The 24433-nt window shown below is 45.4% G+C and overlaps 1 protein-coding gene, 1 long non-coding RNA gene and 1 other non-coding gene across 5 annotated transcripts in view; 2 read left to right on the forward strand and 1 right to left on the reverse strand.

Annotated features, from left to right (window-relative positions):
- LOC136154802 (uncharacterized) overlaps positions 1–24433 on the reverse strand; it is a 184444-nt gene that overhangs the window by 32676 nt on the left and 127335 nt on the right. The gene's annotated exons all lie outside the window — the stretch shown is intronic.
- Positions 6643–6716, forward strand: TRNAE-UUC (transfer RNA glutamic acid (anticodon UUC)). The gene has a single exon. It is a non-coding gene; the product is annotated as a tRNA-Glu (tRNA).
- Positions 12724–21711, forward strand: WAS (WASP actin nucleation promoting factor). Its single transcript, XM_065915443.1, has 13 exons — positions 12724–12745; positions 14460–14623; positions 14982–15122; positions 16254–16340; positions 16444–16546; positions 16651–16692; positions 16786–16839; positions 17632–17806; positions 18780–18822; positions 19025–19178; positions 19386–19798; positions 20058–20172; positions 21426–21711. The coding sequence occupies exons 2-13, from the start codon at positions 14492–14494 to the stop codon at positions 21479–21481; spliced, it is 1515 nt and encodes a 504-aa protein (XP_065771515.1). The 5' UTR covers positions 12724–12745; positions 14460–14491; the 3' UTR covers positions 21482–21711.

The following is a 24433-nucleotide window of genomic DNA, read 5'->3' on the forward strand; positions in this document are numbered from 1 at the left end:
ACAGAATAGTGAGCCCGGAAATAAACCCACACATATACACTCAATTAATTCATGACAAAGGACCTAAGAATATAAGATGGGGAAAGGAGAGTCTCTTCAGTAAATGGTGTTGGGAAAACTGGATATCCACAAGCAAAAGATGAAACTAGACTAATATCTTACACTACACACAAAAATTAACTCAAATGGATTGAAGAAATGTAAGGCCTGAAACCATAAAACTTCTAGAAGAAAACAAAGGTAGTAAGTCCTTGACATCAGTTTTGGAAATGACTTTTTGGATCTGACTCCAAAAGCAAAAATTAACAAGTGGGACTACATCAAACTAAAAGCTTCTGCACAATAAAGGAAACCATCAACAAAATGAAAAATTCAACCTATGAAATGGGAGAAAATATTTGCAAATTACATATCTGATAAAGGGTTAATACCCAAATATATAAAGAATTTATACAACTCAATAGCAAAACACCAAACAATCCAATTTAAAAATGGGAAGAAGATTTGAATAGACATTTTTCTAAAGAAGAGATACAGATGGCCAACAGGTATATGAAAGGATGCTCAACATCACTAATCATCAGGGAAATGCAAATCAAAACCATAATGAGATACCACCTCACTCACATCTGTCAGAATGCTTATCATCAAAAAGACAAGAAATATGGACTTCCCTGGCAGTCCAGTGGTTAAGACTCTGTCCTTCCAAAAAAAAAAAAAAAAAAGACTCTGTCCTTCCCCCGCAGGGGGTGTGAGTTCAATCCCTGGTTAGGGAACTAAGATCCCATCAAAAAAAAAAATTTTTTTTAAGACAAGAAAGAACAAGTGTTGGTGAGGATGTGGAAAAAAGGGAACCCTTGTGCACTATTTTTCAGTTCAGTTCATTTCAGTTGCTCAGTCGTGTCCGAATCTTTGCGACCCCATGAACCACAGCATGCCAGGCCTCCCTGTCCATCACCAACTCCCGGAGTCCACCCAAACCCATGTCCATCGAGTCGGTGATGCCATCCAACCACCTCATCTCTGTCATTCCCTTCTCCTGCACCATTCGTGGGGATGTAAATTGGTGCAGCCACTATGGAAAATCATATGGAAGTTTCTCAAAAAATTAAAATTAGAATCAGCAATTCCAAAACGAGAACACTGATTTGAAAAGATATATACATGCCTCTGTTAACTGCAGCATTATTTGCAATAGCCAAGACATGGAAACAATCTAATTGTCTATCGATGGATGAGTGGATAAAGAAGATGTGGTACATATATACACAATGGACTATTACTCAGCCATAAAGAATGAAATCTTGCTATTTGCAACAACATGGATGGACCTTAAGGGTATTATGCTAAGTTAAAAAAGTCAGACAGAAAGACAAATACTGTATGATTTCCCATATATGTGGAGTCTGATAAACAAAATGAACAAACCAAACCAAACTCAACTCACAGATACAGAGAATAGATAAGTGGTTGCCAGAGGGACTGGAGGTTGGAGGGTGGACAAAGGAGGTCAAGAGGTATGAACTTCCGGTTATAAAACAAATAAGTCATAGGGATAAAATGTACAGCATGGTGACTATAATCAATAATATTGTATTGCATGTTTGAAAGTTGCTAAAAGTAAAATCTTAAAAGTAAATCTTAGAAGTTCTCATCCCAAGAAAAAACATTTCATAATTTTACGTAGTGACAAATGGTAACTGATTTATTGTGGTGATCATTTTTCAATGTATACAAATATCCAATCATTATATTGTATGCCTGAAAATAATATAATGTTATATGTCAATTATATCTTAATAAAAATGTTTCTTGAATAAATGAATTCTGATTGGACAGATCTAATACAGTCCATAAATTTTACAGGTGTTCCTCTCCTGCCTAAGATGGAATCTCAAATTCTTGTGTGAAATCCTCATTGAATTATTTTAAAATAATTTGGTATCGAGGATGGGGTGTCCAATCACTTCGATCAGTCCACAAAATTAGGCTTTACCCCTTGAGGCCCCTGACCAATCTATGGTTCTACATCCACACAAATATGCACACATCTATCTGTGTGAGTGTGCCTGTAAAGTATATACACACGTGTTTGTCTGAGAAGAGCCATCTCATAGCATTAGCTGAGTTTCTAAAGGCTTCTTATCCTTGTGGTTCAGCTTTTCCTCTGTCAAGTAGGAATGTGTTTCAGTTTCCTATTTCAATGAAGGTTTTACAAAGATTACTATGATATCACTTTACTGAATGAAAAATGTCACTTGACCACAGGGAATAAATTTGAGGAATCTAAAGGCTGGAAGCTGAGAGTTTATATCTCAAGATATTATTGTTAGCATGTAAGCCTTTATGTTGATCAAAAACAAACCTATTCACTGCTTAATCAAAATGTGGCATGGAAAATCCTAGCCTGAAATTCAGTGCTCATTTGGGCAGAGAAATCAAAGACCTTTTTAATAACATTCATTAGAGAATGTTTTTGAAAGTTTGGCAGAAGTCATACGAAGGGATTTCCTCTCACACAATTGCCAACAAGTTGCTGATGGAGATTAACAATATGAATTTTTTTTCCATTTATTTTTATTAGTTGGAGGCTAATTACTTTACATATTGTAGTGGTTTTTGCCATACATTGACATGAATCAGCCATGGATTTACAGGTATTCCCCATCCCGATCCCCCCTCCCGCCTCCCTCCCCACCCCATCCCTCTGGGTCTTCCCAGTGCACCAGCCCCAAGCACTTGTCTCGTTCATCCAACCTGGGCTGGTGATCTGTTTCACCCTTGATAATATACATGTTTCGATGCTGCTCTCTCAAAACATCCCACCCTCGCCTTCTCCCACAGAGTCCAAAAGTCTGTTCTGTACATCTATGTCTCTTTTTCTGTTTTGCATATAGGGTTATCGTTACCATCTTTCTAAATTCCATATACAAGCGTTAGTATACTGTATTGTTCTTTATCTTTCTGACTTACTTAACTCTGTATAATGGGCTCCAGTTTCATCCATCTCATTAGAACTGATTCAAATGAATTCTTTTTAATGGCTGAGTAATATTCCATGGTGTATATGTACCACAGATTCCTTATCCATTCGTCTGCTGATGGGCAACTAGGTTGCTTCCATGTCCTGGCTATTATAAATGAATTTGGTTTAAAATCAAGTGAAAAAAATCTGACTACTCTTGGTAATGGAAAGAATTCTGTAATAGCTTGGGTAAATATATTAAAATACCTAGGCAATTATAAAAATAAAATAAATAAATAAAATAAAATACCCAGGCAATTTTTTGTGCATTTTCCTGACAGCTGACTATGTTTTTTTGTTTTGTTTTTGGCCATGCTGCACAGCTTGTGGGATCTCAGTTCCCTGACCAGGGGTTGAACCCAGGCCCTGTCAGTGAAAACCTGGAATCCTAACCACTAGGCAACCAGGGAACTCCCTATTTGTGTGTTTTAAAATAATAATGAGTGACTATAATAATAAACAGTGAGTTGTTCGAAAGTTGTAGGATTATAAAGCGATTTTCTGTTAAAAATTTAATAAATGCATGATTTATTTTCATCATGAACCAAAATATTATAAGATTATATACTTCAGTAATATGTAAAATGATCTTTCCCTGACATAAACATTTGATAATCAAAAACATTAAGAGATAGGAGTAGTGATAGACTACTGACTTTGGATCTGGGGAAAGCTCCCAGTCACAAGCCTGGAGTGTCTTCTCTGCCTGTGTGTGGGAGCTCCCTGGCCTAGGGACAAGAAATGGTCCTTTGGCTGCCCAAACAGAATTCACCCTTTAGGAATATCATCGGGTTCACTCAGCCCTAGTCAGGGAGAGAAGAATATTGTGTCAGCTTGGTTACTATTTCAAAACAAAGGACTGTAAAACATAGCAGCTTTGAATTACAACAGTGTATTTGCTCACAATCCTGTAGGTAGGCAATTTGAGCTGGGATCGCCTGGTGGTTCCACTCTTGGACTTCCCTCTGCTCAACCATGTTGCTGCAATGAACTGGAGGATAGGCTGGACTGGAAGTTTCAATGGCCTTGATCACATGTCCAGCGTTGCTGCCAGCTGTCAGTGGGGGTGCTTTGGTTCTCTGTCCACTCCTTCTTATTCTCCAGACCAGCTTCCTCACGTGGAGGGCTCAGCGCAGTGTTGCACTAGGGCCCAGACAGATGCTGCAAGGTCACTTGAGGCCTAGGCTCTAGATTTCACGTGATGGCAGTTCTGTTGCATGCTGTTGGCCAAAGCACAGGCTCAAGAGGTGAGGAAATAGATTCCACCTCTGAATGGGGAGGTGCAAAGTCCCATTGCCAGAGAACATAACAACAGACAAGGGAAGAATGTTGGCAGCCATCTGTATTTATCTGCTTGGGCTATCATAATGGAGTACCATGGACTAGTTGACTTAAACAGCAGAAATATATTTTCTCAGTTCTGGAGGTTGGAAGTCCAGTATTAAGATGTGGGCAGTTTTGGTTCCTGAGGCCTCTCTCCTTGAAAGGCTGCTTCCTTTAACGATGGCTGCCTCTTCACTGTGCCCTCACGTGGCCTTTTATCTGTGTATATGCATCTCTGATGTCTCTCCCTCTTCTTATAAAAACACCAGTTCTATCGGATTAGGGTCCCATTAAGATTACATTTAACCTTAATTACCTTCTTAAAGGCCCCATCTCCAAATACAGTCACACTAGGGGAAATCAGTCCTGAATATTCATTGGAAGGACTGATGTTGAAGCTGAAGCTCCAATACTTTGGCCACCTGATGGGAAGAACTGACTCATTGGAAAAGACCCTGATGCTGGGAAAGATTGAAGGCAGGAGGAGAAGGGCACGACAGAGGATGAGATGGTTGGATGGCATCACCAACTCAATGGAGATGAGTTTGAGTAGACTCTGGGAGTTGGTGATGGACAGGGAGGCCTGGTGTGCTGTGGTCCATGGGGTAATGAAGAGTCGGACATGACTGAGTGACTGAACTGAACTGAACTGAGTGCCAAAGCACACAGGACCTTCAGGAGTATCACAGATAGAACTTTATGGAGGGAGGAGAGATTCTGTTAAGTAACTGGTCTCACTCATTGCAAATATCTGGCACTGCTATAATTATTTTATTATTAAAAATTTACACAAAAAGTTCATCTATCTTTTTTTTTTTCCAGTGGGTTTTGTCATACATTGATATGAATCAGCCATAGAGTTACACGTATTCCCCATCCCAATGTTCATCGCAGCACTGTTTATAATAGCCAGGACATGGAAGCAACCTACATGCCCATCAGCAGATGAATGGATAAGGAAGCTGTGGTACATATACACCATGGAATATTACTCAGCCATTAAAAAGAATTCATTTGAATCAGTTCTAATGAGATGGATGAAACTGGAGCCCATTATACAGAGTGAAGTTCATCTATCTTTGATAAGACTATTACTAGTTATTAGGAAAAAACTTTGAAAAGATTAATGTTTTTCTCTTTTTTAATCCCTGCCCCCCACAGTGTCCTGGGCCTTCAACTTGCCGCAGCATTCCACTTGCCCCCACACCCAGTTGCCTAAGTATTTTTAAACACTGACAAATTACCTTTCAGTTATAAATCAAAGAAAATTAAAAAGCTTTATTTCTTTAAAAGATTTAGTGGGGACTTCCCTGGCAGTCCAGTGGTTAAGACTCCATGCTTCCACTGTAGGGTATGTGGTTCAATCCCTGGTGGCAGAATTAAGATCCCACATGCCATGCATGGCAGCCAAAAAACAACAACAAAAAAAAGATTTTGCTTTGATTTCAAAAGACCATTGTTGGTAATGAATAACTTTTTAAAGCTTCCTGTCCAACTTCTAACACACAAGCTATGCTGACACTATGCATATGTGCATCTTTATCGCCCAATTTTCTGAACGCTCTGTTGATCATAAGATTGTAAACACACACACTGGGTTCTTCCATAGTTGCCAAACTTAGCCAATTAAATAAAAAACAAAAGCTTTTCTCTTCAAGTTGCCTGTAGTCAAGGTATAAACGAGTTGATAATGATGGAATTGGAAAAATTAAAGGGCTATACACATAGTGCATGCTATATTTTTGGAGTTTTTTTTTTAATAAAAAAATATTTTATTTTATTCAAATAGGCTCATCCTTTTATTCATAAGCTAAAGATCTCTGTCTTCTTTAATTATATCACTTTGGGGTATATTTTTATAATATAAACTATATAGTTTATTACATGTTGGGTTATACCATTATTGCAAGATCCTAAACAAAGACAATGCACCTGTCACTAACTATGGACCCTGAGTGGAGATACTAAATTGAAGTACATATATTACAAATCCAGCCACCATCAGAAAGAAGCATTCAGGGATGACCAAGTGCCCACACTTCAACCAACCCTTTCATTTGTTCTACCCAGCATCCCAAACACCCATACACACACTTAAAATAACAATCTTTCTAGGATCAGAACGGATACAAAAGCCAGCTCGTGTTTTCAGCAGTGGAGGCAGTGCTGGACATAGAGTTTCCAAGCAAATTAAGGGAAATTTGTCCTATTTGGTGAAAGCAGAGGACTCAAAGCTCAGCCTTCCTAAAAGTGGGAACACTATGTAAAATTAGCAACAGTCATCTCCTTGGAATTCCTCTGTGGTCCAGTGGCTAGGACTCTGCACTTTCACTGCTGAGGGCCCAGGTTCAATCCCTGGTCAGGGAATCCTGCAAGCCACTCAGTGCAGCAAAAAAAAATAAATTAATAAAAAAACATAAAAACAGTCCCCTTCTCTTTCAGCATGTGACTGACCAAGAGCCATGAACTGTGGCCTCACTACTCCATCTATATCATCCATATCTATACCCTTATGAACCATGTATTTATTTATAGATATTATATATGTTTATAATGTATGTAACTTAGTGACTAAACCACCAACCTATATTTATATTTTAATTTATATGTGTGCATGCATGCTCAGTCATGTCTGATTCTTTGAGACCCCATGGACTGTAGCTCACCAGGCTCTGCTGTCCATGGTATTTTCCAGGCAAGATACTGGAGTGGGTTGCCATTTCCTCCTCCAAGGGGATCTTGCCCACTCAGGGATTGAACCCACGTGTCCTGCGTCTCCTGCATTGGCAGGTGGATTCTTTACCACTGTGCCACCTGGGAAGCCCTTAATTTACATATATAATGTAAAAATTGCAGAGTTTAAAGTAGGTAACTGGCTATACTGCCTATGATATATATTAAATGACACGTCAATCGTAGCAATCCTGTCCTGTCTGAGAAGGCCTAATGCTCCAAAACCATCACTTTGCACATTGAATACTGTGTAAAGTGTATTCTTTTAAACACCTTTTGTCAAAAGCCTTGCTGTTAGGGCTTTCAACTGCTGTAAACTTGTTGCTGAAACTCGGCCTCTGTTCACCGGTGCCAGATAGGAACAAGGAGACAGAGTTTTGGGTGAAGTAGGAAAGAACAGCTTTTTATTGCTTTGCCAGGCCAAGGGGGCCACAGTGGGCTAATGCCCTGAACACCCTGTGAGCCAGCCTGGAGAGGGTAATAAGGAGTTCTATAGTGTTCAAGGAGCAGGGCGTGATCAGCTCGTGGACAGTTCTTGGATTGGTTGGCATCAAGGTGACATTTCAAGCATTATCAACTTTCTGGTTTCAGCCAGTCTGGGGTCTGTGTTCTTGCGGTCAGCGGTTTTCATCTGGTGGGGGGTGGGGTGGGGTGTCTGTTTCCTGTAAAAACAACTTAGGAATGTGTGTCAGGCCTTTATCTGTGTCCTTCAGGGAACTGGGAGTTCGGGTGATTGTTATGTGGCAGAATTATAGTCTAAATTGTTACCAGTTCCTTAGCCCAACAGCTATACTTTGTTTCTAAATCTTCACATTTCCCAATCATTGACTCAAGTCAGCATTTTACTTTAAAAGACAAGGCCACAGAGGCTTGAACACAGTTTCAAACTTTGTATCGGTTTTGTCAGGAGTAAAGTTAATGATTTTGGTACATCATATTCAAAGACTACAAGATGTCACTCTGCAATTTATAGTCTTGGGAGAGCCAGACACCCTACTGTACCCATCCCACTGTGGCAGGATTTAATTTTATTAAAATAACTTCTGAGAGTTTTCCTAAACTCATAGAACGTTTTCTATTTTGAGTAAACTAGAGAATAAAGGGTTGCAGAAACACTTGGCACACGCACTTAAAACCCTGAAAGTGAAAGTCACTCAGTCGTGTCCGTGTGACCCCATGGACTATACAGTCCATGGAATTCTCCAGGCCAGAATACTGGAGTGGGTAGCCCTTCCCTTCTCCAGGGGATCTTCCCAACGCAGGGATCGAAACCGGGTCTCCCACATTGCAGGAGGATTCTTTACCAACTGAGCTACTTAAGGAAGCCCACCCAAAACCCTAGTGGGTGAGTTACAGAATCTACGATTGTATCACCCAGCACAGCAGGCGTCCTGATGTGTGATCTTACTAACCCTCCAGCAGTAAACACCACCTTCTACACTTGAGCAATCTGAACCTCTGGGGCGGTATTCAAACCCACCACCCGAAATCCTCAAAGCCGCCTTAACTGGCTCGGCACACTGGTCTGGCATCCACTGCGCATGTCCCTGAACCGTGACCAATGGGAGCCCCGAGCGCGGGAGCGGAGGCGGGGCCATGTTATTCTCTGAACCAGTGCAGCTTCAAAGGATAGCAAGGACGAGAATTCGGTCATCGACCAATCAGAGCCCGTAGCGGTCCTGCTCGCCCCACCCGTAGGCCAATTGCCAGCTCCGATGCATTCCGGCTGTGAAATTAAGGAATGGGGCGGGTGGTGAAAGTAGTTAAGATGGCTGATAGGAGAGAGGCTGAGGGTGGGACGCCAGAGAGAGGCTTGCCCAAAGTGGGTGAGAATCAGATCTTGGGACTAGCAGGATTGCGACACTCCACTCTCCATTAGGGAACGAGGCAGCCACCGTATCCCTCCCCCACAAGCAAAATGGTATGTTGCAAGACAGCCACCCTCTCCACAGTGGTACGATCCTGGACGGACTGCTCCATTTTGCGTTCCTCCCCTTTCCCGTAGTCGTCCATTCCAGACTGCAGCGCTATCCCCCCTGGGCTCACACTGTCAAGGTGTGGGCGACCCTTGGGACCCACTGACCAGAAGGTGGACTGTCTTAAGAGTCTCACATAGACTCGGTTGTGGACCCTTCTGGTGTCACTGAGTGGGAAATAGACAGTTGGGGTCACAGATCGGGGTAGGGATTGGGAAGGACCCATTTAGGGAGAGTTGGTGATTCTGAGGCTGTGATCAGTGTAGGGACTAGGAGGGGACCTTTGGCTGCCTGGCTGGTCCGAGATGAGTAGCGCAAACCTAGAAGGGAAGGAGAGAGCTGGCTGGCACTGTGTTTTCCCATGCAGGTGAGAGGAGTAGGGCAGGAAACGTGGTGGGTGGGACCTCCGAGGTTAATGGGGAAGGGCCTTGGAAGAGTGTGGCTGGGCCCACACAATGGATCTCCGAGATGGGCTTTGCAGCACGGAAAAATAGGGAAAGGGCAGAGAGAAGGTGGCCATGTGCCGGGTCTCTAAATATCCACCAATGGCGGTGGGACTTGAATGTCTAATGGAGGAGGGTGAGAAGAGGATTGGAGCAGGAGTAGGGAGAATGCTAGGCTGAGGGAAGGATGGTGCCTTTATCCAAGTTATTCAGCCATTTCATGAAAACAAACAACGCATAATTATAACATGTTAAGCTCTGTCCTCGTCACTTGACATGAATTATCTCATTTAAATCTTCACAACAGTCTTAACTGCTATTGTTATCCACTTTATGGATGAGAGAACTAAGGCACTGAGAGGTTACCAGACCTTAAGCAGCTGATAAGTGCCAGAGCCAGGTTGTAAGGCTAGAGAATCTGGCTGTATCCACTGAGCAATTCTTATCTCTACAGGCGTCTCTGCTTTTCTGTGCACGCCCTGTCCTCACTCAACCCCAACCAGGACTAGAAATCAGCCCCTCTCCTAAAACATCCCTTTGACTGTAGCATCAGTGAACAGTGTAGACATCTCTGTGGGAGGGTCTGGCTCTTGCACACTCGAAGCTGTTTTTCTTCCCTCCCCCCAGGCAGGGAGGTGAAGAGAGGAGGGGGGTGGGTAGTGGGAAGAGGGCAATAAGTCACAGCATAGGTAACTAGACCATATAGTGATTATTCAACAGATACTGATTGAGCTTCTGCATGCAGGGTCTTGTGCTAGGTGGTGGGGATATGGCAGTGAACAAGACAGACAAGAGTCTGGTTCCTGCCTGCCCTAGGAGTGTGTTTTGGGAATTCCTGGTAGGCAGACTTTGATTATCACAATGATGGGGATGTTTTGGCATTGAACAGGCAAGGGCCTGAGATGCTGGGGGATGGCCCCACACCACCAAGACTTGTAACATCTGTGAATGTCATTCTAGGGTGGTAAAAAGAGGCTTCCCAAAATGTTTCTTATGGAAAGGGTGCATTGTATCCGAGGGTTGGGAACTGCTGTTTCCTTAAGCTAGTCCCAGGAAACACCCTTCAGTCAAGGGTCGGAAGACCACAAGGGGCAGGAAGGAAAGGGAAGAAGAACCAGGGTGTGGAAGAAAACCCTCATGTCTTCTCACTGACGGTGTCTTATTACCTACTCAGGACTTAGGCATGGCAATGGGGATCTTTAAGCAATATCGGATGCCCCTGCTCCCCCTGCCTTGAGACGTCCCTGGCGGTTCAGTGGTTAAGACTTCACTTTCCAGTGGAGGGGGTGCAGGTTCAATCCTTGGTTGGGGACCTAAGATCCCACATGCCTCTTGGCCAAAAAACCGAAACATAAAAAACAGAGGCAATATTGTAACAAATTCAAAAAGACTTTTTAAATGGTCCACATTAAAAAAAAAATCTTAAAAAAAAAAGCAATATCCCCTCAAAATAAAGTAAAATATGCACAAGATATAAACAGGAAATATCTCTTCATCTGGTGATCCCTGGGAGTTTGGCAGAGTTTGGGGTTGATGGGAGAGCATCAGGTGGGTTCAAGTCATTGGGATTATGGTTCTTGGGGGTTCCTGGGTATTCACTGGATTACTGAGAAGTAAGTTAGAACATCTGCTGCCATGGACTGACTTCTGTGGTAAGTATTCAGTCCACTTTCCTGCTGGGAACAACTGGAAAAGCTTGATTAGGGTGTTTTTTTTTTTAATCTATTTGAAGTCCCAGGTGAGCAAATTACCTTTGAGGTCATCACCTCACCAAATACTGTCATCCAGTGCAGAGAAGCAAGCGTTGAAGGGAACACATAACAGTAAAATAAACCAGATTCAAATTATTAATGCAGGCCAACAGAGCAATTCAATAATCTGAATAAGATTTAAAATGATCATAAAATGCTTAATGAGTCACTGTATTCCAGACTGAGGAAACTCATTGTATTAGGGACAAAAGTAATAAATATATCTACCTAGGTTTTTTATTTGGAGAAAAATACAAATTTTAAACTTGTCTGCTCCTTAGAAGTAAGAACATGAAATATACAACTTTTACATATTAATTTACAAAATCACCAGCAAATGTAGCAGAGGTTTAAAACCCCCTGAAATAGACTTAAAGGGGACAGATCTAGGAGCAGAGAAAGAAGGAAAACAAAAGACCAAAGTAGCAGAAGAATCGGAGAAGGCAATGGTAACCCACTCCAGTACTCTTGCCTGGAAACTCCCATGGACGGAGGAGCCTGGTAGGCTGCAGTCCATGGGGTTGCGAAGAGTCAGACAGGACTGAGCAACTTCACTTTCACTTTTCACTTTCATGCATTGGAGAAGGAAATGGCAACCCACTCCACGGTTCTTGCCTGGAGAATCCCAAGGACAGAGGAACCTGGTAGGCTGCCTTCTATGGGGTCGCACAGAGTCGGACACGACTGAAGCGACTTAGCAGCAGCAGCAGCATTGACATTTTAGAGTTTAGGAACCATTTCTCACAAAACTGGCCTCAGCTTCAACTCTCACAAGCTGTGTGACCTCGGGCAACTTAGCTAAGCTACTCTGGGCCACTGCTTCCCTATCAGTAAAATGGAAACAGCTGAAGCTCTCACCTCCTGGGGTCATCTGTGCATGTGAAATAAGTACATAAGTGTGAGGCACTTAGAAAAATATCAGAAAACACTAAATCAAATTAGATATGAATCCCTCACTCATTCCTTCAAGAAACATTTATTGAGTGTCTAGTTTGTGCCTGGCACACAGTGAGAGCTCAACAAACAATGTCAACATGAGTGAATGCAGTGACTTTCTAAGGAAAAAACAGGTGCTTGCCCTAGTGAACAAGCTGGAAGGGATTCCAGACCAGGAGGTATGAAACTGCCCAATGACTTGGAAGCACCATATTCTGGTTGGTGAGCAGAGAAACGAGGGAGGGAGGTTGGAATTGCCACACTGGAAGTGGCTTTGATGGTGCTTCCCTGGCGGCTCAGATGGTAAAGAATCCACCTGTGATGCAGGAGACCCAGGTTCGATCCCTGGATCAGGAATATCACCTGGAGAAGGGAATGGCTACCCACTCCAGTATTCTTGCCTGAAGAATTCCATGGACAGAGGAGCCTGGAGGTCTACAGTCCATGAATGGGGTTGCAGAGTTGGACACGACTGAGCAACTAACACAAGTGGGTTTGAGCCTTGGCTTAGGAGAGAAGCTTGGTACCTGCAGGCATGGGAGCCATACAGGTTTCCAGGTAGGACTGTGGGTCCCAAGTTGACATGTGCTGTTTCCCTTCAGGTATATGGGAATGCCAGACACACCCCAGATTTGCTTAGTTCCCCTCAAGCTGCTGTATGTGTACCTGAAAACTTCACATCTCCAAATGGGAAATAGGTCCAGGGAGGGGTGGGGACCAAGCTACCATTCTCTTGGGGAAACAGTCTGTCAAAGTTCGAGCTATGCAAGCCCTCCAATTCCCCAATTCCCCTCCTGAGAGTGTGCTTGCCTATTTGGACCAGGAGATGCATATAGGAGCGAACAAGGCAGCGTTGCTGCCAACCACGAAAGCCAGAAACAGCTCAGATATCTGTTAACACGAGAATATGAATAAGAAAATTGTCTAGTAACACAATGTGGGCTTCCCTGGTGGTTCAGTGGTAAAGAATCTGCCTGCAATGTCTCCTGCAGGAGATGCTGGTTCAATCCCTGTTGGAGTTGGGAAGATCCCCTGGAGGAGGGCATGGCAACCCACTCCAGTATTCTTGCCTGGAGAATCCCATGGACAGAGGAGCCTGGCAGGCTACAGTCCAAGGGGTCACAAAGAGTCAGACACAACTGAATCGACTTAGCATGCACACACACGCATAGTAACACAACAGAATACTATATAGCAGTAACAACTACTGCTACAGGCAAATATGAATCTTAGTAGCAGAGGAGGCTGTGTAGCATCTTGATGAAAAGTGCACACTAACCAACCTGCCTGGCATGCTAGCTCGGAGCTACTGGGGAAATCATTTAACCACTCTGGGCCTCAGTTTCCCTCCATCAAATGGTAAAAATAGCGTATGTCCTCCAGGCCAATAGGAGGATTTATATAAGTCAATATTTACAAAGAGGTCAGAAGAGTGCCTGGCACACACGTTCAGTGCTACATGAATGTTTGTTAGATAAAAATAGAATGTTGAGGGACTTCCCTGGTGGTCCAGTGGTTAAGAATCTGCCTTCCAATGCAGGAGATGCGAGTTTGATCCCTGGTTGAAGAACTCAGATCTGACATGCCAAGGGGCAACTGAGCACTCGCATCACAAGAGAATCCCAAACACAAGGAGAAACCCTTGTGTTGCAACAAGAGAAGCCCGTGTACCGCAAAGAGCCTAAATAAGTAAATAAGACATAGAATATTGAGTGGGGGTAAAGACAAGACTCCAAAGGTTACACACTTTCAAAAGTTCAGAAGCAACAGCAGTTAAATGAGATGGTGTGGTAGGGATGGGGAAGTTGAGCCAGGTGTGAGTGAGTTGGGGTCTCAGGAGAGAGGTGGGGTCCCAGGTGCTTGCTATGTAATTAAAGGAAAAGCTTTAGTGCAATAACCCTTCAGCACCAGAGCCTTGGACCTTGGGCCCAGACTAACTGGATGCTTTGGGGAGGAAGAAGGCCACTCAGCCCATGACTGCCCCCCATAGCACTGCAGAAATGCTGCAGTGGCCTATCCCTCACTGCCAGCCAACCAGAGGGAGGAGGGTCCAAGCAAGTCAGGGGGAGATGGGCCCCAGAGAATAAGAAAGGAGGACAAAAGTTGGTCCAAAAGATGGATCTAACCAGTCAAATGGAGGAGGGCCCCAGTCTAAGGGAGGAGGAGGCCAGGCCTACTGAGGGGCCCCTAGAGGACTTGTTTCCCTTGTGGTTTTTTGCACTTCCTGTTCCCCTGCTCACTGCGGAAGTTCCTCTTCTTACCCTGCACTCAGCCCAGCCGGAGAGGACAAGGGCAGGAGGCACCATGAGTGGGGGCCCTTCGGGAGGCAGGCCTGGGGGCCGCGGAGGACAAGGGGGTCAGCAGAACATCCCGTCCACCCTCCTCCAGGACCATGAGAACCAACAACTCTTTGAGATGCTCGGACGGAAGTGCTGGGTGAGCTGGGGATCTTCTGGCCCTCCCTGTCTTCCTCTCCTCCTCTTCTCCTCCTCCTCCTCTTCGTCCTCTTCATCTTCCGCATCCTCTCCCTCTCCTCCTTTCCTCCCTTCCTCTCTCCTCATCTTTCCCATCCTCCTCTCCTTCTCCTCCTCTTCCTCTCCATCATCTCCTCTCAGAATCCACTTATCCCCATTCACCAATCCCAGGAAGAACTCAATGTTCATTCACTTTCACTCTGGTTGTGGCTCTTCCTTTGGAGCCATGATGGCCACAGGCAAGAAAGGACCAGGTCTGGTTCCCAGACCCTCTGGCTCCCCCTGACTGGATTCCAACGAGTCCTACTCTCCCCTCCCAGACGCTGGCCACTGCGGTTGTTCAGCTGTACCTGGCGCTGCCCCCTGGAGCTGAGCACTGGACCAAGGGACACTGTGGGGCTGTGTGCTTCGTGAAGGATAACCCCAAGAAGTCTTACTTCATCCGCCTTTATGGCCTTCAGGTGATCCCCACCCCCCCACTGGACAGACAACCCAGTTTTCAACCCATAAACCCAGATCTGTGTCCATAACCCAGAGCCCTCAGACAGATCAGTGAACCCCCTAAGCCCCAGAACCAAAGACTTCATCCAGATGCCAACCTTTGGTTTGTCTTTCTAAGCCTGTGATGACTAACCCCAGAGTCTTCGTGTCAAGATCTATAACCCCCAATATTAGTATACCCCCTAAATCTAATCTGTTCCACAAACTACACACACACACACACACACACACACACACACACACACACACACACGTATATACATTCCATATTTTTACCTGAACCTCATATCTATTCGAAACTCCACATTTTAGGTCTCAGAAACCTCCCATCAGTACTGAACTCCAGAATTTTGCCTAGCTTCTAAGCCATAAATATGTTCCACAAATCCCAAACCTAAGTATGCCATTGAATCTTCAACCCCAAATCTGTCCTTTTAAGCCCACAGCATTGGATCCCAGAACTCCTATATGAAAACTCCTAATCACCTAAATATTGAGATAGCTCCTAAGTCAAAAACCTATTCCACAAACACTTAACCTAAATTCTCCAAGCACAAACCCCAAATTCATCCCACTAAACCGATATAGATCCAATAGAACCACATCAAGATCCCAGGGTCAAAAAATATTGACCAAACTCCTAATTTATAACTCTGCTCTACAAAACTCAAACTGGCTCAACCCCCTCCAAAAAACCTTCCCAAGTCTGTATGTTTGAACCTAAAATCTCAATCCCAACTCCTAATACTGGAACCCTACCCACCCTAATGAAGGCCCCCATAAAAGGGGGGGGGGGCATTTGGGACAGATTCTCTGAATGGACTCAGTTTCCTAGAACTAGAGTCCAAAATCCTCAAACTCAAGCCCTCATATTCCACATCTGGACCCCAAATCCAAGTTTCTCACTGACTCCCATACTGTATCCTAATCCCCCACATCTGACTCCTAGATTCCCAGCTCTCCGGTTCTGAGCTAGAAATCTCCAAATCAGATTCTGGGGCCCCAAATTTGGTATACCACGCTCCCTATCTGGAAAACAGAGGCCCGTCACCCAGGGCGTGCCTCGGTGCCAGTGTGCTCCCCCTCTCCAGGCTGGCCGGCTGCTGTGGGAACAGGAGCTGTACTCACAGCTGGTCTACTCTGCTCCCACCCCCTTTTTCCACACCTTTGCTGGAGATGTAAGTGACCACCTAAACCCTGGGCCTCAGTTGGGGTGCAAGGAGGAGAGGGGAAAGGTGGGGGGGGGGTCTGGAAGGCAGCTGACCCCCCAGGCATGTGCAGGACTGCCAAGCGGGGCTGAACTTTGCAGACGAGGGCGAGGCCCAGGCCTTCCGGAACCTGGTGCTGGAGAAGATACAAAAACGGAATCAGAGGCAAAGCGGGGGTAAGGAGGCCTTGGGGAAGGGAAAGAGGTTGAGCAGAAGTGAGGGCAAGAGTGGGGAGCTGGAAAAGCCCCTCTCCTGATTCTGATTTCCTGTCTCTCCACAGACAGGCGCCAGCTCCCACCTCCACCAGCGCCAGTCAGTGAAGGTGAGTCCTCTCGTGCAAGGAGGAGTAATAAGGGGCTAGCACAGAAAACTGAGGCAGGGTTGTGATAGTTCTCTATCCATTCCATCTTCCCAGAGAGAAGAGGAGGGCTCCCACCCCTGCCCCCGCACCCAAGTGGAGACCAAGGGGGTGAGTGCTGAATCTTTCCTGTGTCTCTGGGTGGGCAGGTGTCACCAGCCTCAGAGACACTGGGCTGGCTGCTGGGCCTGTGGGGAAAATGGGTGACTGGGCCATTGACCCATTTACCTACCAACCAGAGCATAAGAGTTAGAGACAGGAAGATGGTTGGGGGAATCAATGTGTTAGATGGTCATTGAAGGAGTGGGGGAATGAATAGATACACAGGTGGGGCATGGGTAGATAAATGAGTAGATGGGTGGATGCAGTGATAAATAGGTGAATGACTAGGTGGATAGATGTATGGGTGGATGGATTGGTGGTGGACAGATGGTTAAATGAGGGCATAAATTGATGGAAGGATGTAGATGTACAGGTGGGTGTATAGATGTAGGTGAATGGGTATGTGGGTGAATGGATGAATAGATGGATGGATGATTGAGTAAATTAATGAATGAGTGATGGAATGAATTCAACAGTGAATAAATGAATAAGTGACAAAATTTCAATCAGTGGAGAAAGCAATGATTGAATGAGTGAATGAATAATTTAATAAATTAGTCAATGAGCCAGTGAATAAATGAGTCAATACTTAAGTGTGAGTAAATTAATTAATGAATCAGTGAATGTATGGATGGTGTGCAGGACTTACCCACCCACTTCTCCATAGACCTACTCGGACCCCTCACCCACTCCTTCCATGATCATCTAACACACATTCCCCCAACCATCTTCCTGTCTAACTCTTATGCTCTGGTTGGTAGGTAAATGGGTCAATAGCCCAGCTACCCATTTTCCCCACAGGCCCAGCAGCCAGCCCAGTGTCTCTGGGGCTGGTGACAGTGGACATCCAGAACCCAGACATCACGAATTCACGATACCGTTCGCTCCCAGCACCTGGGCCTGGCCCAAGTGATAAGAAACGCTCAGGGAAGAAAAAGATCAACAAGTCTGATATTGGTGCACCCAGTGGATTCAAGTGAGAACCTCTCTCCAGTGGGCCCATGGATCCTGGGGGTGGGGAAGCAGATGAGCAGGTGGATAGGAGGAGAGCTGAGTGAATGGAAAAATGGATGGGTAGGTGAGAGAGTAGGCAGATGAGTGGATGGGTGGTGGGGAGTGCAAAGCTAGGACTATGGAGAGATACCAAAGGCATCAAGATTGCAAATTTCACAGAGGCAGTTACTCTCCACCACATCACCCAACTATAATCCATGACTCCAAGAGTGAGTGCCTCCTTAAATTTTGCTCCCTAGGCATTTCACTCAACCTAGTCCCTCCCTGGTTGGGCTGGTGGGTGAATGGATGGATGGGTAGATAGATAGATGGATGAATGAACGAATGGTTGGGTTGGAGAATGAATGGATGGGTAAATGGAAAGTGGGTAGGTAGATGGGTGGGTGAGTGGATGAGTATGTGGACAGAATGATATACAGGCCAATGGGCTCATATACAAGGTGGATGGGGATGGATAGGTTGCCACATATGTGGATGAAGGACAATTCAGTGGCTACAAAGAAGTGTGTGATTGAATGGGTAGTCAAGTGAGTGAAGGAATGGAAAGATGGGCATGTGGGTAGATGGATGGGTGGATGAACAAGTGTGGGTTAGGACAGATTGGTGGACAAATGGGTAAATAAATGTGTGTGGACAAATGAGTGGGGAGACAAATATATATACATCAGTGGTCTGACAGGTGAATGTGAATGGCTAGGTGGACAAGTAGCTGGGTGGATGGATGGTGGAAAGAGGGATGGGCAGACAGATGGGCACCACAAACTGTGAACCCTCTTTAGTTCCATAACTGCTACTCTCACTCATTCATTCACTTAAGACTCATTAATTCTGGCTCCTGAGAGTCCCTCTGGGCAGGGGAGGGCAAGAGAGCTTCACTAGGAAAGGAGGGAAGGAACGGTCATGGCGCTTCATTGGGGTCTCCTCACCTCCTTCAGACATGTCAGCCACGTGGGGTGGGACCCCCAGAATGGATTTGACGTGAGTAACTCCAGAGTCCCCTGGACTCCACTCAACTCCTGCCTACCCTTCCATAGTCCACAGCTCCAGATCTACCCCCCAGACCCCATCCTTCCCACCCTCCTCTGAGATCCCTCTCTGGGGTGACCCCCTGATAATCTGTGCCCCTCCCCTCCCCACCTTATTCCCTGATCCTTGCCGGGGCCTTTTTCCTCCTGGGAAGGTGAACAACCTGGACCCAGATCTGCGGAGCCTGTTCTCAAAGGCGGGAATCAGTGATGCCCAGCTCACCGATGCTGAGACCTCCAAATTTATCTATGACTTCATTGAGAACCAGGGTGGGATGGAAGCTGTGCGGAAGGAGATGAGGCGCCAGGGTGAGCCCCCCCTTTCTGGACATCCTTTTCTTCTCCAACCCTGGTCACTGATTTCTAAGAGATACATTGCAGGTTCTCAGGCCTCATAGAAACCCCTATACTGCTTGAATCGGGAGTTGGTTGGTTGGGGTACCCATTTTACAAGTAAGCAAAACTGAGACTCTGAAGAAAACTATAATAACAGCTATGTGTTGTCTTTCCCCTCAGAGCCACTTCCACCGCCCCCACCGCCATCCCGAGGAGGGAACCAGCCCCCCCGGCCCCCAACTGTGGGGAGTAACAAGGGTCGCTCTGGGCCTCTGCCCCCTGTACCTTCGGGAGGTGCTCCTCCCCCACCAACTCCCCGGGGACCCCCAACCCCTGGCCGAGGGGGCCCTCCGCCACCACCCCCTCCAGCCACTGGACGCTCTGTGCTACCACCCCCTCCACCCTCTGGAGCTGGGGGTGGACCGCCCATGCCTCCGCCACCACCGCCACCACCACCGCCACCACCCAGCTCTGGGGATGGACCAATCCCTCCCCCACCCCCTCCTTCTCTGGGGCTTGTGGGGGGCCCGGCCCCTGGTGGGGGTCGGGGGGCACTTTTGGATCAAATCCGGCAGGGAATTCAGCTGAACAAGGTGAGGACCAGTGTGATGGAGGATTGGGGAACTGGGACACTGGGGTGTGCTGTGCAAGTGAGGATGGCAGGGGGCTGGGGCTGAGAGTGATGGGGGTCCCACGATTTGGGGGTTCACTGATAGGGTTGGGAGGTTGGTGGGGAGAGGTGAGTTTCAAGGCAACTAGAGTATGTGGGAGGAGAAAGAATGATGAAGGGGTGGGGAGAAGTGCTCCTCTCACAGGCCCTGAGCCCTCTTTGCTGCATCCTTCTTGCTGCAGACCCCTGGGGCCCCAGAGAGCTCAGCGCTGCAGCCACCCCCTCAGAGCTCAGAGGGGCTGGTGGGTGCCCTGATGCACGTGATGCAGAAGAGAAGCAAAGCCATCCATTCCTCTGGTGAGAGTGCGTCCTCCCTGTGAGCCTGCCATTCAGAGTCCATCCTGCCAGGACCTGTGGCCCTGGTTCCCAGCTAGTGTTGACCTAAAAACACCCCCAACAGCCACCAGCAATTAGTCCCATCTGTTGATGAGAGAATGAACATGAATCTGTAGCAGTCTCTTTGTTTGACAGTGTTAACTGTCATTATGTAACAGTAATATGATTAACTCTCATTGACAATATTAACATTAATCCCATATGTTCAATAGTATTAACATTAACCCACTATGTGATGATAATATTATAAAGAACCCCTTCTTTGACACTAATATTAACTCTAATGTCATATGTCAAAAGATTAACTCATTAAGTGACAATATTATAACTAATTCAATCTTTTACAATAGTGTTAAAGTTAGTCCCTTAATGTGTCAACAACATTGTCATTATGTGAGAATTATATGAGGATACTATTATCTCAGGGCTTCTCAAGTGGCTCAGTGATAAAGAATCTGCCTGCTAATGCAGGAGACGCAGGACACATGGGTTCGATCCCTGGATCAGGAGGAACCCCTGGAGGAGGAAATGGCAACCCACTCCAGTAATCTTGCCCGGAAAATCCTATGGACAGAGGAGCCTGGTGTGCTACAGTCCATAGGGTCACAAAGAGTTGGACACAACTGAGCAGAGCAGAGAAAGAGAGAGTATTAGCCTCAACCTACTGTGTGACAATAATATAATTAAAGTTCAGCTTTGACAATAATACTGACATCAACCCTGGAGTCTGTTCACAGATCAATAGGAATCCATTATATGCCAGAATTATAACAAACCTTATCTTTTGACCATGACATCATCACTAACCCCATTCTGTGTCAACAATGTTAACATTAACCCACTATGAAAAAACAGCATTGTAACTTCCTCCACCTTTGCTAATATTTAAATCCACTCCATTGAGTGACAAGCCTGTTAAAAGTAACCGTTTGTGTGGCAATAATATCCCACTAACCACACATTTTTTATAATAATATTAACCTCGACTCCAACTAGTACCTAGACCCCAGCTATAGTCCCTATCTTGCCCCTAACTCTCTCTCCTCTTAGGAGGTCCCTTTATCCAACACACAAACCTCAGATCTAACTTCCAAGTGGGAGATCTCAGGCCCTAGGGTTTAGTAATCCCAACCTCCCAGACCCTAGTAACTCCTCTCTCCAGGGCTTTTGAACCCTCCTATCCATCCTGAGTTCCACTCTCTCTCCCCCTCCAGATGAAGGGGAGGACCAGGCCGGTGATGATGACGATGATGATGAATGGGACGACTGAATCACCACCACCTCCGCTGTACTGTGCTGGACTCCCCTGGCAGCCCTCCTTGCCACCCTCCACTTAACTTCCAGGCCCCCAAGCCCCATTTCTTTCCCACCCCCTCTCCAATGCTGTTATCTCTGACTGGCCTCCTCCCACACACACTCACCCTAGCAATAGCCAAGGACCTTTTTATATAAAATGTCTCAGTTCTCCTCATTCAAGGATTTTTAAACAAAATAAAATAACTGTCTTTTTGTTTCTCAGTTTCTTTTGTTTCTCAGTTAAATCTCAGTTTCTTTACCTACCAAATATGAGAATTTGGGGTCCTTTTCCCCCAAAGTCCCTTTTACTCCCATTTCATTTGTTTAGCCTTACATATATATATTTATTCATTCATTTGTTCCCTTGGTCATTTAGTCTGTATTTCTTTGTTTTCTTCTGCCCTTCCTTCTTTCCACAGATATTTATTGCCAGGCACTACCTTGGGGGCTGGGGATAAAGCAATGGAAAACAAACAACAAAAGTTCTTGGTCTTGTGAGGTCAACATTCTCGGGCAGGAGATAGATAAGAAACAAGGAATTAAATAAAAACAAAAAGAGTTACAGATCATGGTGAGAGCTATGTTGTGCTGAGGGGAAGTGATGGTAAGATGGAGAGTTCAGGGAAAGCCACTTGGAGGAGGTGACAGTTATGCTGGACCTAAAGAGAAAGGAATCAACCATGTGAATATTTAGAGGGAAAGGCCTTCCAGGCAGAGGGAAAAGCCAATGCAAAGGCCCTGAGGTGGGAAAAAGCTTGGTGTGAGGCTGAATGTGGTGAATGAGTGAGAGTTATTTGTACACCTATTTTTTAAAAGGTGCAATCAACACAGTATTAGATCAAGAGAGCACTCAATGATCAGACTTCCCACTCTCCATCCACACAACTCCTACACTAGGATCCTGCTGGGCAGGATCCCCCTCTCAATGCCAAAATTTGATTCTGCCTGGTTCCCAGTGCAATCTAAGTCCTGGTCAATGGTAATGAAAGAGGCAAAGATTTAATAATCACATAGATCTGCTCTAGATCCCAGGCAAGATGCCTCACTTCTGAGCCTCAGTTTCCTCATCTATACAATGGGGGCAACAATATGTAACCTATTTTCAACTGGGATCCCACTGGGTCACCCTCCTCCTCTATAACTTGCTCTCCAGAGGGCGAAAAAGGCCCAATTCAAAACTGTCCCTGGTGTTCAAAGCTGTTTCCAAGGGGGTAATTAGAAACTATTGTACATCAAAGCCTAGAATAGAGGGGTCTACCCCTTCCCATTTCTGAAACCTGGTGGATACAAGATCTCAGGTTTCCTACCTTCAGAGTAGGAAGAGAGCGGGGAGGAAAATAAAGGTGAGGGGGAATTCAAAGGGGGCAGACTTTTTCCATCTGCAAGATCAGTGCAAGAATTTCTGAACCATCCAAGGGCAGCTTAAGGGGTTAGAGGAGGGTGGAGGTGTAAGGAGTAGGAGCTGACTTTGCCCCTTAAGAATTTCCCTGCAGCCGTGGAAGCTGGAGAAGGAGGGAGTCCTGGGTTCCCTTGAATTCTTTCATTATTCTTCATCCTTTACTCCACTCCCCACCCCAACCTGGTTGGGTTCCCATGGCAAGCACTGAGTCTAGGAAGGGCCTGTCATATCACTTCTACCCCCGCCAAATCCAGAGTTCCATAACCCTTTGGGCAGGCTTTGTCCTGGAAAAGACCTTACATCACACAACCTCTGAATCCCCAGGAGCATTGGCTAGAGCAAGCACAAATGTGGGGTAAAAGAGTTGACTATGGGGAAGTTGCTTGACCTCTCTGGGTCTCAGTTTCTTCAGTCTTTAAAATGAAGATACAAATGCTTACTGTAATCATGGGGTTGTGACAAGAATGAAAGTAGATAGTGTTTGCAAAGTTCCTGGTTCCTTGTAGGCATTTATAAACATGAGATGCTGTTTCTGCTGTTGTTACCATTTTTTTATTGGGTGTCGCTGATCCTGAGTCACCACTGATTATAAAATGCACCATTATTCTATATATCACTTAAAAAGACAAAAAAAAGTACTTTCAGTTAAGTTATGACCCATCAGTGCTTTTAAGACAGTCTGATTTTGGAGATGTTAAACAATTAAGTGCTTCTAGGGCCCTGGCTGACAATGTTGTTTCTTAACCTGAATTCCGATTCCACATGTATGTTCATCTGTGAAACTCATTACACAGGGTCACCACCCATGGTCTCCTTGTTTTTCTGTATGTGTGGTACACTCCAATGTGAGTTTTATATTAAAAGCCAGTCAAACTTGTGCAGCTTGGAAAGGATAAAATCTTGTATTGGCCCTGCACTGGGAGAAGTAGTCTACAGAGTATGCACACAATTAATGCTGAGTGAACAGATGAGCAGCTGGGTGTAGGACACAGTAACAATAGGGTCTTTTCTTACTTTGAGGTCTCCTAAAAAGGTGCTAGCTCAGAAACATTCATTTCCCAGATGAGCAAGATACCCACTCCAAGGTCACTCATCCAAGGTTTTACAGATGAAGAAACTGCCTAAGGTCCCACACTTTAGGGTTGAGTTTGGATTGTACCCAGGTAGTTGGGCTCTAAAATCCAAGCCTTTACCCACTATACTATCCTATTAAGGGAAGACTGAGGGATGGCCCCCAACACCTGTAAACCACTACATCTTCCCCAGATTCAGGCAGAAAGAGGTCATGCCAAAAAAAAGAAAAGAAAAAGAAAGAGCTCATGCCTTAAACTACTTTTGTGGGTTGGACAGGCCTCCTGGCTCCTAGGAGTGGGATGGTCCTGCCTGCCTGGGGAGACTGGGGTCATGTGAGGACCAGCATCTGACTGTTCTAGAAGTAATAAGGGAGAGAAGAAGAATTCACGGTGAGACTTCCACTGTTAACTGTTCCACCCATGGCAAGCAGGGGCTAATGGAACCTCATCCTGA

This window comes from Muntiacus reevesi, chromosome X (assembly GCF_963930625.1).
Source record: "Muntiacus reevesi chromosome X, mMunRee1.1, whole genome shotgun sequence".
In the NCBI taxonomy this organism is placed as follows: Eukaryota; Metazoa; Chordata; class Mammalia; order Artiodactyla; family Cervidae; genus Muntiacus; species Muntiacus reevesi.

Excerpts from the sequence above, each read along its gene's own strand:
- WAS (XM_065915443.1), top strand. The coding sequence starts at position 14,492 with ATGAGTGGGGGCCCTTCGGGAGGCAGGCCTGGGGGCCGCGGAGGACAA. Across the intron at positions 16,840-17,631 it reads CCCAAGTGGAGACCAAGGGG|GCCCAGCAGCCAGCCCAGTG; the intron begins GTGAGTGCTGAA and ends TTTTCCCCACAG. Across the intron at positions 20,173-21,425 it reads CAAAGCCATCCATTCCTCTG|ATGAAGGGGAGGACCAGGCC; the intron begins GTGAGAGTGCGT and ends CTCCCCCTCCAG.